The sequence below is a fragment of the Pteropus alecto genome, unplaced genomic scaffold (assembly GCF_000325575.1).
Source record: "Pteropus alecto unplaced genomic scaffold, ASM32557v1 scaffold92, whole genome shotgun sequence".
Lineage (NCBI taxonomy): Eukaryota > Metazoa > Chordata > Mammalia > Chiroptera > Pteropodidae > Pteropus > Pteropus alecto.
Genome location: NW_006432447.1, coordinates 9342764 through 9361335, shown reverse-complemented (window position 1 = coordinate 9361335; position 18572 = coordinate 9342764). Strand labels below are relative to the sequence as shown.

Here is an 18572-nt window from a genome sequence, read left to right as displayed (position 1 = left end):
TATATGTTTGAAAACTTCATAATAAAATGTTGACAAAAAATTGCTACATGGAGCCAGGATTCTTTTATCTGTTTTTGATTTATGTTTTAACCAATGTCATATAGCAAGACAGAATGAAAGTAAAAATAAGCATGGTGTAAAAATATAGAGCTCTTTTAAAAAAATAAGCAACACAAAATCATATCAGGTTGGTAAACAGTAAACCTCTGAATTATTTTAGCTATCCAAGATATTTTGTTGTTTGATGATTTTGTGGTTAATTATAGTCAATGAACTGATAACAAGATAGCACTGAAGATTCCTACATGTCATTTTAAGCATATGAGATTCAATTAGGATTTTAGTAGCTTTCTTTTCAGATCCAGACTAAACTAGGCACAGAAAAAAATATGAATAAGGCAGAATTAACGGGAATGGGGAGACTGGGAGAACTGGGGGATGGGGTAGGGCCATAATTATAAAGTAATACAAATCTAAAATACTTCTTATAATCACATTTATCAAAATCGCATCGTGCATATTTAAAATATTCAGGATTTCAAGTCATAAATTATCTCAGTTATGACCACAACAGGGGGGCAATGGTACTATGTGTTTTTCTTACATAGCTAACCATTCCATCATTTTTGACTTTTCTCTTGCTCATACTCTAACCTATTCAGCAAATCTTATTGGTTCTACCATCAAAACATAACCAGAATCTGATCACTTCCCATTACCTGCACCTCTTGCTTGAATTACTGTAATGGCCTCCTAACTGCTTCTGCTCTGCCTCTCTTCAGTCTATTCTCAGCACAAAAGCCAGAGTAATTCTGCTGAAATCTAATCCAGATCATGTTTCTCCTCTGCTTGGAACCCTCCAAAGGCTCCCCATCTCACTCAGTAAAAGTCAAAAGTCCTTTACAACAGCCTACGAGGGCCAGTGTAATCTGGCCCTTCTTTCCGCCCCGTCCTGCTCACTCTGCTCCAGCCACACTGGCTGTTCTACTGTTCCTGAAACATGCCAAACATCTTTCTTCCTCAAGGCCTCTAAAATCCCTGTTTCCTCTGCCTGGAACGTTTTCCCCTAAGATATATCATATCCCAGGGCTCTTGCACTCATCATTTTCAGGACTTTCCTCAAATGACATCTTCTCTGTGAGGTATTCTCTGGTCAACTTAAAATTCTACCCTACTGTACCCCTATTGCATTCTCTATCCCTCTTTCCCATTATATTTTTCTTCATAACATTTTTTACCATCTAACATACTGTATGTTTTAATAACACTGTTTATTGTCTGTCACCTCCCACTAGAAGTAAAGTTTCACAAAAAAGGTATTTTTTCCATTTATGATTGCTATATCCCTGGAACCTAAGACAGTGCCTATCACGGTGTAAGCACTCAATAAGTATTTGCTGACTGAATGAATAAACTGATTCTCCTGCTAGGCATATTTTACCTGGTAGTAGTGGTCTTCCCCTCCATCTTTTGACTGTTCCAGATTTTCACTGTGCCATCATTTGAACATGTTGCAAAAAGTGAGTGTTCATCAGAGACTCTAATTCGATTCACAGCAAATTTGTGTTCATGAAGATGTGCGACTAGGAGCCCTTTAGGACGCCACCCTAAGGAAAAACAAAGGGGTGTATCTTAAATCATACTTTACAATCTTTCCCTTACCCAGCAACTATAATCACCAACAACCATGAGAGAACAATCATAAGAACTATACAAAGGGTACTAACAGCTAACCAATCCAGAGTGGTCTACTGGGCCATGACAGACACTATTATCTATTGAGTAAGACATCCAAGATAGCAACTAAATGTTGCTCAAATAGCCTTAGAAAGCCTGCACCTGGAGACCCCTAGTGTCTGAGAAGGCACAGGAGTCACTTGCTACCCAACTGCTTGTTTAGGAGCAAGAGATAATGACTATCCTGAACTACAGAAATTGGAATGTTAAAAGGCAGACTGAGCCTGAAAGCCTCAAAGACCCAGATCCACCATACCACATATATGTCTGATCTTAGAGTAATCTCTGTGCTTCGATTTCCTCAAATGTAAAATGAGGAAAATACTACTTAATCCAAATGGTCACTATATGGATAAATGAGATGTATAAAATCTAACACGATCCCAGGCCCACAGTAAACACCCAATGTTTATTTCCTCTCTACAAGCAATCATTTATTCTATGCTATCAACATGTCAGTATAAATGGTATTATAAATTAGAGCCTCAGAATGCCCATGGATTTTCTAGTACTTTCTTTATGATATCACTACCCTTGTTTTATTATGTATTTTTTATGATTAATTTCCTATAATAAATTACAAATTCCGAGGCCAGAAACTATGTCTTATCCATTCTGAATATTCACAGTATCTAGCATGTCCTTGCATGTAACTGTCTTTAATGGTGATGAATAAAATTCTATATTAAGTATAACATTTAATTACATTTAATATTAATCAATGTTAAAATAAAACAAAACTGAAAGCTACGCTGAAGATCATACTATATTAAGAGTTAGCACTGTGCCTAATTAAGTGATAACAATGTCATTTTACGATAAAATTACTTTTTACCAAGAAACAAAAATGAAACCAATACTAATGCCAAACCTGGCTTACTGTTTCCCCTTGGCTCTCTAGCCTGTATGTGTGGAAAGAACATCTAGATGTGATTTTTAAGGAGGATACACTGGATTTGAAAGCGATCAAAAACACTATGTCATAAACTCTAGATAATCTACCAGGCTAGGTTGAACATTTCCCTCTAGAAAAAAATCAATTTCAAGCAATCACTTAAGTGTGGATAGAAAAATTTAAGAGTCCAACAGTCATCACACATTTCTTGAACCACAAAATCTGACACCTTTTCTAGGATTACTGAATAAAATGTACAGCTCCACTCAAGTATAAAATACCACTTATAAAGACAATTTCTATCCTAAAATAGTTTTGGTCAACTTTTTTTGTTTTTAAAGCAGGGCTGGTAAATAATATTGGACTATATCACAGAAACAACATATGAAAATTCATGTGACTAGAGATGCCTCTTACCACTTAACAATATTTTCTAAATCTTTAAATCATTGACCACTACAAGCATTTTCTAGGTTCACAATAGAAGCCCTTGGGAATTCACATTATTTTTAAATCTCTACACATAAACACACTATGCATTTCTCCTCAATATTTTCAATCTAATTTTCATTACTAAAGTCTACAGAAACTCATTAAAAATGTCTTTCAAAATCTGAAAATCTATTATCAAAGACTAACTCCACCACATTAAACTGGGCAAGTCTGTTAACATAGCTGAGCCACATTCTCATATGAAATATCTCTAGATTTCCTTTAGATGTTCTCAGAATACAGGAGTGCTTCTCCCAAATCTTAATGTTGATAACTGCTAAATGGTGGGGTTGTAGGTGATTTTGTTTTCTTGTAAAAGTATTCATTATTTTCAAAATTTTACTTTTTTAAAATTAATAGATGTTAAACCCTTCTGAAATTAAAAGTTAAAAGTTTACTCTAAGCAACCTGACATTCAGTGAGAAAGTGGCATGACATTAAGCAAGCAGATAAAACCTAGCCTGATAAATGGAGAAACTGGACTACAGACAGGCCTAACGTCTTTATATAAGTGGCCTAAAGAAGATAGTACAAGTTGCCCCTAGAGCTCAGAAGATCCAAACATCACAAATGACTTAAGATGTCTCACTTATTGCTTATTCCTCTAGGCTTCCAAAGTGACACTTTGTTCTTACTTCTTTTGCTTGGTAATTACCAGTACCCAGCATTAGATTCTAGGCTTTGGCACCTAGGCTAGAATACAACTCCCTTCAGTGGTGCTTTTACCCGGTGGTGGTGGTTTACTCTCCCATTCAGCGTTTTCCATCATCTGCTTAGCTATTCTCTCAGCATTACACTGCTCTCGCTTTTGTTGTATGAGTTGCTGAAGTTCAGTTTTACAAGTTGTGATCCGAATCTGGTAAGTGGATGGTAAAATTGTGCTACTTAAAACCTGTACTGTTGGTTTTCTACTTTGGACATTTGTCACTTCTGGAACCTATAAAACAAACAGAATTATAGGTAATTATGTCATAAGTAAAGTATATTTGATAATAAAAATGTACCTATGTTCTCTTTATTCACTGTATCAGCTTTTTGTCCTTATTAATGTACCAATTTTGAAATGTTTAAATACAATGACATGTTTTCAGTGAAAACCTAGTTCAAATGAGGTTTATAATTACACATATTACATTCCAAACTTCTACATTATTAAAATAAATTATCAGTGCAGCAATAACATTTTTGTTTAAAATTCTCATGAACTGAAAAGAAATAGAATTTTGTCAGTTAATACTTTTCATTTAAAATATGACTAGCTAGAGAAGGGTTACCTTAAATTGCGAATTTATTTTAAATATATAAAAATCATCATGACATTTCTCACACATGACAAACTTAAGACTTTTCTTCTCAGGAGTATTCTTGCTGTTTTACAGAAATAACTATGTCATATTAAAGAATAAAAAGAGATTTAAAAGGTTCACTGCAGACTAATTATAAACACAGTTCATAATTTCTTCAACCCATAATTTCAGATTACTTTATTAGTGAGTACTCTAAAACAAGACCTTTTTTGATGTGTTCAATAACTAGATTTCCTCTTGTCTATAAAATTAAAAATAAACCTGTGTTAGAAACATGTCCTCCTACAGGACGAGTCACTCTACTGATTTTTCCAGTATAGTACACAGCCTCTGAACATCCAAAAAAGCAGAATGGGATTGAAAGATAAAAGGAGAGAAAAGAAAAAAAAAAAAGACAAAAAGAGGACAATTGCTTAAGTGACAATACCTGCGGAGAAGTTGACAAGGGGACACAAATGCCAACAGAGGACTCAGAACGAGGCGGCTTCCCAGTCTGAATCACCTCCTGGTCACTCCCTTTAGGTAGGACCTGTGGGATGTTTGGTGGTTCCAGTGACCCAAACATGCTTTTCCATTCTTCATTTACATTTGAGTCTTGTTTCACATGTTTTCTAGCTATGAAAACAGATTTAGAATAGTCTGAAGGAAACCTCTAAAACCAGTATGTGAAGACAAAAAGAGGACAATTGCTTAAGTGACAATACCTGCGGAGAAGTTGACAAGGGGACACAAATGCCAACAGAGGACTCCGAACGAGGCGGCTTCCCAGTCTGAATCACCTCCTGGTCACTCCCTTTAGGTAGGACCTGTGGGATGTTTGGTGGTTCCAGTGACCCAAACATGCTTTTCCATTCTTCATTTACATTTGAGTCTTGTTTCACATGTTTTCTAGCTATGAAAACAGATTTAGAATAGTCTGAAGGAAACCTCTAAAACTTTTATTGCTTTTTTTTCTAGTGGGGGAGGGGCTTCACATGCTATTTGCATTTCAAATCCTATTTGTTCTTTATGACTTCCAATTTATTTACATTTATATATCAACTCACTTCATTTCTAGGGCAGATGCAACAGATGGGCTTTTGATAGTGTTAATAATTAGACCTACTTGTTTCCTAGTTTCCCAAGGTTAGCTCAAATTCAAATAACCATTTCATCTGAAGAACCAAAAATAAAAACAACTTTTTCAAATTTTTCAAATGTCACTGAGCACACTGCTAAATATGACCTCTCTATTAGTAATATCAGTTACTCAGGAAATGAAATAAAAACAGAATAAAAAATTAATTGTTATCTACCTCCTGACTATAAACAGATGAGAAATCTTTAATTCCTTTGTCCAATTAGAAAAATATATTAAGTTCTAGCATTACCAAAAAATAACACGATTTGCCCCGTAACTTTATAAATCTCATAAACTAATACTACCATTTTATTTACTATATATACTGTTTCACAACTTCTTTTTCTTCTACTTAATATATTGAACATTTATTTCACCATTCCCCTATTAATGAACACTTCAATATTTTCCAGATATTTCAATATTTTTTTTGCAGGGAAAACACTCTTCTACATATTTCTTCGTATGTATGTCCTTATTTCTTAGGACAGTGCTTCTTGAAAAGAGTACGTTCAATTTACAATCTCTTCAACAGGGTATGAAAACGCCTGCTTCTCTACACCCTTGCTAACTCTGGGCATGATCGCTCTCTGCTACACTCTTAGGCAGAAAACGGCATCTTGTTATTCTAATTTGCATTTCTTTATTTACCTTTTCAAACATATGCATCTCTTTAACTTGAATGTTCAAATCCTTCACTATTTTTTTCTCAGAGTGCTTGCATTTTTCTCTTTAATCTATATGAGTGAGTGCTTTACATATTATGGATGTAAAGCACCTATAATTAAGTTGCAAATCTTTATCACAAATTTGGCAGTTAGAAGTTTAAATATAATTCATTAGTTGCCCTCAAAATCTGATACTGGAATAGAGGAATTTTTAAAGGCATAGACTTGGAAGTGACTATATCTCCAAAAAGGGTTAAGGGAAGAAGGCTCAAGATCTTAAAAACCTCATACAGTGTCAACGTTATCGTTACAAGAGCTGACAGTTCTAAATCTTGAGACTTCAAATGACTGAGGCTTCTCTGGTCTCTATTCTTTTGTATTTCATTGTTAAATTTAAGACTATTCTTTTCAATTGACTGGGCATTACCTAATAACAAACCAGAAACCTTTATCTCATTTTATATAGACTATTGGCCTTGGGTTGATGTTTAAAGGATTAAAAATAAAATTTCATCTTCAATCATACATTTCCACAGAGGCAACAGGATTTTATTATACAAGCAAGGCTTTGGAGTCAGGTTTTGGTTTGAATCCTGATTCTGACACATACAGAGCCATAATTTTGGCAAGTTACTTAACTTAATCTCTTAACTGTTAGTTCACTCTTCCACTTTTCCTCCCACAAACCTTTCTGCTACATAATGGAGTCACTCACCGTATTTGAAAGTTCCGTATCTGAGAAATGTGACTTTTATTTTACTACTAATTAGCTAAAAGTAGCCTTATGAAATAACTAATAATATAAGTTAAACGCATACACACACACAAATGTACTAACCTCGCTTATCATCTGGTTCCTGCTTGGTTTTAACAAGATCAACTTGTCTTCCAGTTATACCCAAGGCTGTCAAGTCAATTACCCCTTTCTGACTACTATCATGAAGATGGCTCTGGTCCACTATATTGGCCTTTGCTTTGTTAGATTTCATCATGAAGTCTTTTAGTGCCAAAAGTTTGTCTTCCTCTTCCTCTGTCATTCCCTAAAACCAAATAAAACCATATATATGCTCTACGTCCTTTTTGAAAGTAATAATAACAGGCCTCAGACTGTTATTATTGACTGGCAACTGAAAGGTCAAACCGCCCGATTTAAAATTCTAAGGGTCAGAATGGTAAAATGAAGTTAGCAAAGGCAAGAGAAAAGGAAAGTATCAGTACAAAACAACATCTCACTACTCTTCTCTATTAGGGCACTTTCTACTTTGCACCAGGCTTTATATTTTAACTTTCTTTCAAATTGGGAGCATTCAAGTATAATTCATCTTCAAAATCCCTAAAGAACTTAACACATTGCCTGGTATCTAGTAGATCTTTAATTATATAACTTTGAATAAACAAACATTTAGTATCTAAACAAAAATTCTAGAAATACAATGTTATGCAAAAGAAAATGTATCTATGTTTCAACTTTGTTCCTAGAAGTGTTGAGAACATGAAATGAGACACTGTATGTGAAAGCAGTCTATGATATGGAAAACATTCTACACACCTCAGGAATTGATAGGCATGCTTGCTGAACTGCAAATGTAAGCAACATACCCACTAGCATTTTAGGATAATGGTATGATTGGAGTCAGACTGCTTACATTCAAATCCCAGCTCCATTACTTACTACCTATATGACCTTGGTCAAGTTATCCAATTTTTCTGTACCTCTATAAAATAAAGATAATTACTAACACTCATCTTATAGGTTATTATGAATTTTTAAAATATTGATCCACCCAAGACACTTAGAACACTGGAAACGGTCTGACAGCTAATAAATACTAAGTAATTAATTCAATGTGCAACTTAAATATTCTGGTAAATGAAACAGTTCTGCATTTTCTTCGAAACTTTCCAACCACTCAGAGAATCCTCTAGAATGTTTTTATTGTGCAAATAAAAACATCAATAAAATGTAACTTTTAAAAAATGTAAACAATTCCCCTGAGGCCTTAATCTTGAATCCCACTAGATTTTAAAAGTAATGTTCACAATCCACAGTCACAATAAAACAAACAAACCCTAGAAAGTTAGAAAGCTAATAATGAAATAAAATTGCATTATAGTTCAAAATCACAGAGAAATTCCTAACTGAATGTTTTCCAATATTAACTTGAAGTTCTTAATTTATTTTCATTTCTCCTCCTAAAATTTGCCTAAAGTAGACAATTTCATAGCTATAGTAAGAATTCTATTTTTTTGTTGTTGTTGTTGTTAGTCTATGTTTTAGTTCACAAGACCACAAAAGGGAAGGCCATCATAAAGGCCATAAAAAGGACTGAAGCCCTGATATATGCCATGGCATGGAGAAACTTTAAAAATATTTTGCTAAGAAGCCAGACATAAAAAGCCACATACTATATGATTCCACTCATAAAATATCCAAAATAGAAAAATTTGTAAAGACAGAAAGTAGATTTAGTGGTTGCTAGGGGCTGGGAATGGAGGGGAGAAGCAAATGGGGAATGATTGCTAATGAGCACAGGGTTCCTTTTTGGGATGATGAAAATGTTCTGAAATTAGATAGTTGTGATGGTTTCACAACAATGTAAACATACTAAAAACCACTGAATTGTACACTTTTAATAAGAGTAACTCTTATTATATGTGAATTATATCTCAATACAAAATGTTAGGAATGAACCATAAAAAAAATCTGAGGACACTACAAGAAAAACTGAAGGACAAATCATTCATGAACCTACACGCAACAGTATTCAATAAAGTATCAACAAATCAAATCCAGCCTATGTAAAAATGTATTTTATGTAATATTTAATACTACTTTATAGTATTTAACTATTATATACTTATTTTATATTTATGCATTTTATAATAAAAATGTATTTAAAATAAATATAATAAGGTTGTGTAGTCCCGAAATCCAGGAATAGAAGGTTGATATGACATTGGAAAATCAATCAGTGTAATTCACCATATTAATGGAAGAGAAAAACCACACAATGATCTCAATAGATTAAAAAAAAGACATCTGATAAACCTTAATATTCTTCCATAATAATCCTCTTAGCAAGCCAGAAATGAAAGTGAATTTCCTTAATCTGATAAAAAGATTGTACAAAAAACTTATAGCAAACATCACCTAAAAATGGCATAACGCTGAGAGTTTTCCAATGAGATTAGAAACAAGACAAAGATACCTACTATCACTAATTCTATTTAACACTATACTGAAGATACCCATCATTTAAATAAGGCAAGGACAATAAAAGTATTCAGATTGGAAAAATGAATAATACTGTTACTATCCACATGATATGATTGTAAATGTACAAATTCAAAAGAAACATACAATCAAGCCGTTAGAATTGATAAGTCAGTTTTACAAGGTCATTGGATATGAGGTCAGGATAAAAAATTTTTCTATATACCAGCTACAAAAATAATTTTTTAAATGTTTTTTAACAGCATTATAAAATCGAATACCCAAAATATTATATTAAAAGATGTGTAAAACTATATAACAGCTACAAAAATAATTTTTTAAATGTTTTTTAACAGCATTATAAAATTGAATACTCAAAATATTATATTAAAAGATGTGTAAAACTCTACAAAGTAAACCATAAAACCTTACTGAGATAAATTAAATATCTAATTGAAGACACATATCATGTTCATCAACTAGAAGACTCAATATTGTCAAGACTTCAATTCTCTCCTATAGGTTCCAATTCAATCTCAATATAACAATTTTTTTTTTTTTGTCTAAAGTGACAAGCTGATTTGAAAACATCACATGAAAAATGTATAAGGAAATGCAAAGGACCAAGAATAGCCAAGAGAATCCTGGAAAAGGAAAATAAGCTGGGAGATTTTGTTCTAACCAGAAGTCAAGTCTAAGAAAGTGCAATACTAGTGCAAGTCCACGAACATACCCAAAAATTCTGCTTCAGGTCATGATGTAATACCAGAGACTAGATTTACCCTCCCACTTTAAACAACTTTAAAACGGGACAAAATATATGAAACACTTTTTGAAAGGTAGAGTTGCACACCTCTCATTTAAATCGAAAACTAGAAATGGTTAAGCTTGGGGAGGAAAGCATGTCGAAAGCTGAGACAGGCCAAAAGTGAGGCCTCTTGTGCCAGTTAGCCAAGTTATGAATGCAAGGAAAAAGTTCTTGAAGGAAATTACAAGTGCTACTCCAGTGAACACACAAATTATTAAGCAAAATGGCCTTACTGCTGATATGGAGAAAGTTTTAGTGGTCTAGATAAATCAAACCAGCAACAACATTCCTTTAAGCCAAAGCCTAATCCAGAGCAAGGATCCAACTCTCTTCAATTCTATGAAAGCTGAAAGAGGTGAGAAAGGTGCAGAAGAAAAGTGTGAAATTAGCAAAGGTTTATGAGGTTACACAACAAAGGAAGCCAACTCTATACATAAAAGTGCAAGGTGAAGCAGCAAGTGATGATGTAGAAGCTGCAGTAAGTTGTCCAGAAGATCTAGCTAAGATAATTAATGAAGATGGCTACACTACATCACATATTTTCAATGTAGACCAACAGCCTTATATTGAAGGTGCCATCTAGGACTTTCATAGCTAGAAAGGAGCACTGACTTCTCCTTTGGTTTCAAAGGTTCAAAGGACAAGCTGACTCTCTTGTTAGGGACTAATGTAGCTGGTGACTTTAAATTGAAGCCAATTGTCATTAATCATTCTGAAAATCCTAGGGTCCTTAAGAATTATGCTAAATCTACTTCTGTCTGTGCTCTACAAATGGAACAGCAAAGACTGATGACAGCACATCTGTTTACAACATGGCTTACTGACTATTCTAAGCTCGCTACTGTGACTTACTGCTCAGAAAAAATAATTCCTTTCAAAATCTTACTGCTCACTGATACTTGATACTATACCTGGTCACCCAAAAGCTCTGTTAGAGATGTACAAGAAGATTAATGTTGTTTTCATGTCTGCTAACACAACACCAATTCTGCAGCCCATGGATCAAAGAGTAATTTCAACTTTCATGTCTTATGACTTAAGAAATATGTTTTGTAAAGCTGCCAAATATAGTGATTCCTCTGATGGATCTGGGTTAAGTCAATCGAAAATCTGGAAAGGATTCATCATTCTAGATACAATTAAGGAGATTCGTGATTCATGGGAAGAAGTAAAAATATCAACATTAACAAGAGTTTATAAGAAGTTGATTCCAACCCTTATGGATGACTTTGAGGGATTCGAGACTTCAGTGGAGAAAGTTATCTACAGATGTGGTAGAAACAGCAAGAGAACAAAATTTAGAGTGGAGTCTGAAGATGTGACTGAATTACTGAAATTTCATGATAAAACTTTAATGGATGAGAAGTTACTTCTTATGGAAGTGCAAAGTGGTTTCCTGAGATGGAATCTACTTCTGGGGAAGATGCTGTTGAAATGACAACAAAGGATTTAGAATATTATATAAACTTAGTTGATAAAGCAGTAGCAAGGTTTGAGAGGATTGACTCCAATTTTGAAAGTTCTACTTTGGGTAAAATGCTATCAAACAGGATCACATGCTACAGAGAAATCACTTATGAAAAGAAGAGTCAATTGATGTGGCAAACTTCGTTGTCATCCTACTTTAAGAAATTGCCACAGCTAACCCCAACCTTCAGCAACCACCACCTAGATCAGTCAACAGACATCAAAGTTGAGACAAGACCCTCTACCAGCAAAAAGATTATGACTGACTGAAGGCTCAGATGATAGTTAGCATTTTTTAGCAATACATATTTTTTGAATTAAGGTATGTACAATACATTGTTTTTCAGACATATTTCTATTACACACTTAATAGATTATAGTGTAGTGTAACATAACTTTTATATGCACTGGGAAACCAAAAATTCTGAGTGACTCGTTTGATTGCGATATCTGCTTTATTGTGACATTTGGTCCATTGAAAAGTCTGGAGGTGAACCTGCGGGATCTCTGAGGTATGCCTGTAATGAACGACGTATGTGTGAGAGGAAAGTACTCGAGGCAAGGGAAAGCACAACCAGAAAGCAGTAAGCCAAACAATTCCCAGAGCTTACACAGGACTGGGAATCAAATATTTAAGTTCCCACCAGCAAGAAGTGAAAGACCTTACTACACAGAGCATCATGTCCTCCGAAGTCCTTGGTAGTCAAGCTAAATTGGCCACTGACCAAAGGTTCCTCTTGATCTGTCCTAACAAAGCTTAAAAGCAAGGCTTAAAAGAATCAAACTGATTCCAAGTAACAACTGTACAAGTCTAACACACTATATAAAGGAATTCAGCACCCAACAACATAAAACTCACAATAGCATAGCAAGAAACTAGGCGGCTAAGGGTCAGAGAATGGAGGAAAATTTATATTTTATTATATATTCTCTTATACCTTTTCAATTTTACACCACGTGTGTATTCTACCCAATCAAAAATTATTAAAATAAAAATCATTTTAAAGCTTAAAATGCAAAGTATTTGTTGCTTTTTAAAGAAAGGATGAAATCACATATTCTTTACTAGTGCCTGATCAAATGGATGCTAATAAATCAGGCAGTTCTTGTAGATGAGATCTATCTAAAACAGTCCTGCCATGTGTTATCTCCAGATGCTAAGTCCTATTAAAAATCTGGAGTACAGACAGATTTAAACTTCCATATGGGTAATGTTCCAAAAGTGTACTTTTAAGTCTATTATCTGGAACTCTGAACACATTTTCCCACAGAAACAGTGGCAGGCTGGTCTAGAAAGGCCTACTTTACCCATGATGTATCTCAAATGTGGTTCTATACAAAAGAGCACTGTAGAACTCCAAGTTAAAAAAAAAAAAAAAAAAATTCTGTAGTATTCAGAATTCTCACCAGTGGAGGCTGAAAACATGTCTTTTCCCTCTGTGGCCATGACATTAGGAACAAGTTTGGACTCAGTTCATATTCCCTGGTACCAAGCCTCTGCTAGTAATCCCAAGAAACTAAGGGAGTACAGGGACCAAAAAGAAGGAAAGACAGAAAAAAAGGTTTACAAGGGGCTAGAAGAGATGAGCTGCACACAGACTTCTTCCTAAGACCATACAAAACCTAAGCAAGCTTCTCAGTCTTAGCTCTCTGTCCTGTTTACTTTGACAGGCAAGATGGAAATGGTGTAGGAGCATGGGCTTTGGAGTTAGACAGGTTTAGGTTAAAATGGCAGCTTTGAAATTTACTGAACTGTATGAGCACAGTCAAGTTAACTACCCTCACTGAGTCGGTTTCTTTACCTATAACATGGGGATAACATCTGTTGTTTAAATTTATTTAAGGACAGTCACAAAATTTAGAAAGCACCAACTACAGTGGTAGACTCATTGCAGGTCCTCAAAAAAAAGAAGCTGGTGTTGTTCTGCTGTTACTTCTTCTGAGTACCTCAGAGATTCTGGCCTGCTCTCCCTTCTACTAGCAGTATCTGTCCCTTGAAACAGTACTCCTAACCTTTAGGAGTCTCCTAAAACTATTAACAGAAACAACATAAAACAAGATTACATATTCCTCTTTTCCTATTTATACAAATGAGTGGATAAACGACAAATGAAAACATCAAGCAAACATTTAGAGGAACATAAGTCGGTTACAAGTCAGTGAGTTTTAGTGATTTCATCATAGCATCCAATAACAGAGGCTGGTACTTGAGGGAGCAGCAATGGCAGAGGGTTTGGGAGAGGAACAGTAGTAAGCAGAAAGTATAAAGGCTTTGGAAACTGCTCTTTTTCTCTTCCTCCTTTTACCCACAGCAGTGGCAAAACCTACACCCAAAGGAAGGTGAAAAGCAAGAACCAGAAGCTAGGGTGGCTCCATGAATGAAGTAACTAATGACTTACATGAAGGAAATATCAGCATACAGGCTTTTAATTTAATATACAAAATTTGCAGGAGAGAAATACAAAGACTCGCACCGTCCAAGCCTGAAGAAACATCTAAATTGAGGTCATTTTTACTGCATGCTGAAATCTTTTTGGTAAGGAATACTTACTAAAAAGAAACAACAGAAAAAATGTGATTCAATATCCAATTTTCCATAAATTGCTTTCTAAAATACAAAACACACCTACTATACAAGCCAAGGTTAAAGGTTCTTTGGGTTAAAGGAAAACCCAAAGAAAAAGCTCTTTGGCAATTTGAGTCACATCAAATTAAGTCTCTTAAAAACTAGGGAACAGAACCACTGGCCTGGAAAGGAAATTCAGAGGCAATTCTAGCCTCCAGCAAATTTAGACCTAAAAGAACCAAAACGGTTATTGACCAGCCTCCCATAGAAGCCTATTCCAATATTCAATCACCAAGCCAACTTTTGGGTATCAAATAGCACTGTATAGTTAGTGACAAGTACAATACACAAAAGGATTTACATCTCAAAGCTGATCAAATTCTCTCTCTGCAACTGAAGCACTTTCTCATCATCTAGTTAGACAAGACATGAATGACAAGCGTTCTCAACCAAATCATCCTGCAGACTTTTTACAGTCATTAAAGCTGTCCCTCAGTATTTGCTTTATGGATCATGAAGCATTTATTCAGAAATTGTATCCTTTACTTCTAACCATTTTTATTCCTATCTTGACCTCTCTAGGTTCTACACATCCCTCTTAAAAGAGGATGCTGAATCTAGACTATTTCTAAAGAAGCCTTATTAATGCCAAGTATTATATAAAGATTACTTCCTAGTTCTAACAAGATTTGTTAATTGATGCAATTTTAGAGGCATTTAAGATACAACAGTAAAATGATAGTTTTTTCAATCTAAGATGCATTATAAATCCCAGTTACTATAGCTGTTTGCATGTCGTGAGAACTCTCCAAATTTTGATTTAAATAATCCAGGATTCTTTTGTACTGCATCAGTGCTTTGCAATGTTCCTTCTAATTAAATTTCATTATATTTTTGGTAAAACATGGAACTGAATCAAGACTATTACTTAAATCTAAGCTTATATCTACTCCTTCCCTCATTTATATAGCCAATAATCACAAAAGAAACTTACTAGGTCTCCCATCATTCCTTATTTCGTTTAAACCCATGCCTGATTGTCATCCTAGCATTTCCTAGATACTAAAGTAAATGCCTAAGATATTTGCCAGATATTTATGCTTATGATGCAACTTAATCAACCAAAAATATTTTTAATAGCTAGATGGATGCTTTAAAATTTTTATGAAATTTGAATTTAAATATAAGATAAGATTTCAGAGAGGTGATACAACCTGTGAGAGCAATTTCTTCAGAAGCTGTGCTATGGCAGGATCCTCAGGTGGAGGGCAGTCAGGAAGAGATCCATTTCGTTTCTTCTGACGCATGTGAAGATGCCTGAACAAGCTAGTAATATCTTTAGACCGCAAAGCATAATCAAATATAGAACGACTTACAGGTTCTTTTAAAACACTGAGCAGAACAAGTTTTCTTTCAATCTATATTAGAAAAATAAAAAGAATCAGCAAAAAATACATTTAGTATAGTTATTTTCAAATTCAATACAACCTGTGTATAAAGTTAACATAAGTGTTTATTTTCTAAGAAAATCCAAGATATGAACATCTGCAATTTTTGCTTAGAAGAAAAAAGAATACTAGCGACCTTTAAAAAGCTAAGGTATTTCTTTTTCATTGTCAGCATCTGAGTACACGATTTGTGTTTATCATACCGGAAGACTAATGATAAATACCCAGGCTGGAAAAGTTTAGAAAATGAAAAAGCCTTTTCTAGATCCCAAAATGTTCATAAGTCTAATAGCCAATAGGTATTGATCCAGAAAAGATGCTCGATAGTCACAGGGCTTCCCACCAGCCATCACATTTTCCCAGGACCTTCAACCATTTTCAAAACACCATTACTCTCTCCATAGAGTTCATAAAATCCTTTTATTATCACCATGAATACTCTCCTTGTCGATGTACTTGTAATAAATGTATTTTTATTTGTAATAAAAAGGATGAGCTCTACTAAGTAATCAAGAGGACTTTCTTTAGATATTTTTAACTACCTGGTGAGTTGGCCAGTGGAAACCAGCTTAAAAGGGGTATCTTTTGTCTAATCCAAACTGTAGAAAGATATGAAACATATGAATAATTAGCCTTTCCGATCCTGGCCTTTCAAAATATAAAACAATGACAAAAGCAAAAAAAAAAAAAAAATTAAGGATTTCTGAGAAAACAAAGACAATGGTACAGACTTCTAACCGCTTATATGTCATATTTATTATAGTAAACCACAACTAAAAGTTATTACAAAAATGCATGCAATTTTTAAATCCCAGAGACATTTCACATTGTGTTATAAAAACAGTCAATAAATAAACTTCTAAATAGAATAAGTGGTCAAAAGTAGTAACAATCTTTAGACCTGATTTCCAAAGAAGCTTTAATAAACTTCAAAAAAGGGCATATTTTCTAGTAATATTACCCATCTTTCATGTATAAACAAATTGTTCTTTGGGTAAAAATAAAAAAATTCTAAAAAATATAAAATAAAGAATGGTGATCCCCCAAAATGGATGAATCTATGGGGAAAGGTAAGGACTCAAGGCACAGCCAAATCCTCCTCCTTTCCAGAGGATATCCAAGGCCACTTTCCCCAACCAAAAGAAAGGCGCAGTGGAATATAAAAGTAGGAGTAAGCCATAAGCATGAGAATTTGCAAAAGAGAAATGAAGTTCTAGTAAAAATGGGACATTTCAGGATGTTTTAACAGTCAGAATCATCTCTTGACAGTGCATTAAATTTAAGTATCTATTTTGATAGCTGGCTGTCCAGCAAGATAAAGGGTGTAAACACTGAAGAGTTGGTTAAATAATTGCCTTGTACAAACCAAGATCCAAAGTTTACCTTCAAGTGCTGTACTACTTGGGGAAGGAGAACAAGGTAATCATTAGATTTAAAAGGAGAGAGAGGGAGAGAGACAGAGAGAAAGAAAGAGAGAGCAAGAGAGAGGAAACCAGAACCAAGTAGTGGCCCCCCAAACAAAACATTTGAAAAAGGCTTTTTCTAATTTATTATAAATGTTGATGGGATGAAATCAGTTATACTTTTTAAAATAAAATAAAATGAAATCAGTTATAGTTTTAAAAGTATTTTCTTACACATAAGACATAAACTATGAACTAAGTGTTATATTACACATAACATGATGGAAAACATAATAATCTCTTGACCATTTCTCACCTTCAGAAGTGTTTATTCAACATTAACTAGCTTGAAAGGAATGTGAAAATGTTGTACTTCAATTTAAATCTTTAAAAAATTAAAAAAAAAACAGGACTCTAAACCTTTTTTTAAAGGGCACAGTTTGGAAGGAGGATTGATTTCCAAGTTGAAACACACTTACCTGTATTATTGGTTGGGTAATATATGGGTCAAGGTAAGGCATCAGTTTACAGTACACATCAGCTGTGTTTATTTGATGAGCGACCACTGTGATAAATCCCACAGCACCATAGCGTATCCATAGATTGGGATGGCACAGAAAGGGGGCTAAAGAGTAAAAAAAAAAGTATGGATTAAACCATGTTCATAAATAGTTTCAAACTATCAAGATAAACAAACTTTCACTTTATAACACAATTGAAAAAGAGATTATACCACAATGTTGCTATCAGGTGTCTTCACATATTCAATTACCCTAAGACGTAAACTCAACCAAGTAAACATACTAATACTATAATTTTCCCTATCATAAGAATCAGCAATATCATAAAAGAATAAAAACAGCTACCTCTTTTCTGAGAATTTAAATTTATATTTTTCAGTCAGGGCTGAAGATGGGTGAGCATCTACTCATTTAAAAGACTGGATTAAAAATTACTGAACAGAGATATAAAAAGTCCCAAAAGTATACAGTAAACTATTACACCCCTATCTGCTACCCTGTAGAAGTCAAAGGACACATCATCTACCACATCAAGGGCAAAGAAATAGAAGCTGTCTCTTCTCTAAGCCATAGCTTTAAGATTAAAGGAACAATTTCACCTATCTGACATTCTTTTTAATGTAAAGGTTTGATCAAATCGAATATATCACTCATAAATTCATTCACAAGGCATTATGAATGGAAACTAAAAGGCTGAAAACATGATGCCCCATTCTTAAAGAGTTTAAAATATAAGATTAAACCAGAAAATTAAATGAATGTCTTTTAACCTCTCTTATTTTAAATGTTGTGCATTACAGCTAAAATCAGTGATTTCAACTAATCACAGTAAGATTTAGAAATTCAAAATTCTAAAAGTAAAGGAAAAAATCTATATCAGTTCTAAGTATGCAAAAAATCAGCATTTAGAAGACATTTTTGTCAAT

At 34.1% G+C, this 18572-nt stretch overlaps 1 protein-coding gene across 2 annotated transcripts in view; it reads right to left on the bottom strand.

Annotated features, from left to right (window-relative positions):
* Window positions 1-18572, bottom strand: part of PIK3R4 (phosphoinositide-3-kinase regulatory subunit 4) — a 62469-nt gene that overhangs the window by 17592 nt on the left and 26305 nt on the right. For both annotated transcript variants that reach the window (XM_006907252.3, XM_025043610.1), the window contains 6 exons: window positions 17605-17750; window positions 15489-15692; window positions 7058-7259; window positions 5136-5323; window positions 3851-4061; window positions 1442-1607 (listed from right to left, as the gene is read on the bottom strand). In XM_006907252.3, coding sequence (XP_006907314.1) covers window positions 1442-1607; window positions 3851-4061; window positions 5136-5323; window positions 7058-7259; window positions 15489-15692; window positions 17605-17750 — 1117 coding nt within the window. The remainder of the gene's footprint in view (window positions 1-1441; window positions 1608-3850; window positions 4062-5135; window positions 5324-7057; window positions 7260-15488; window positions 15693-17604; window positions 17751-18572) is intronic.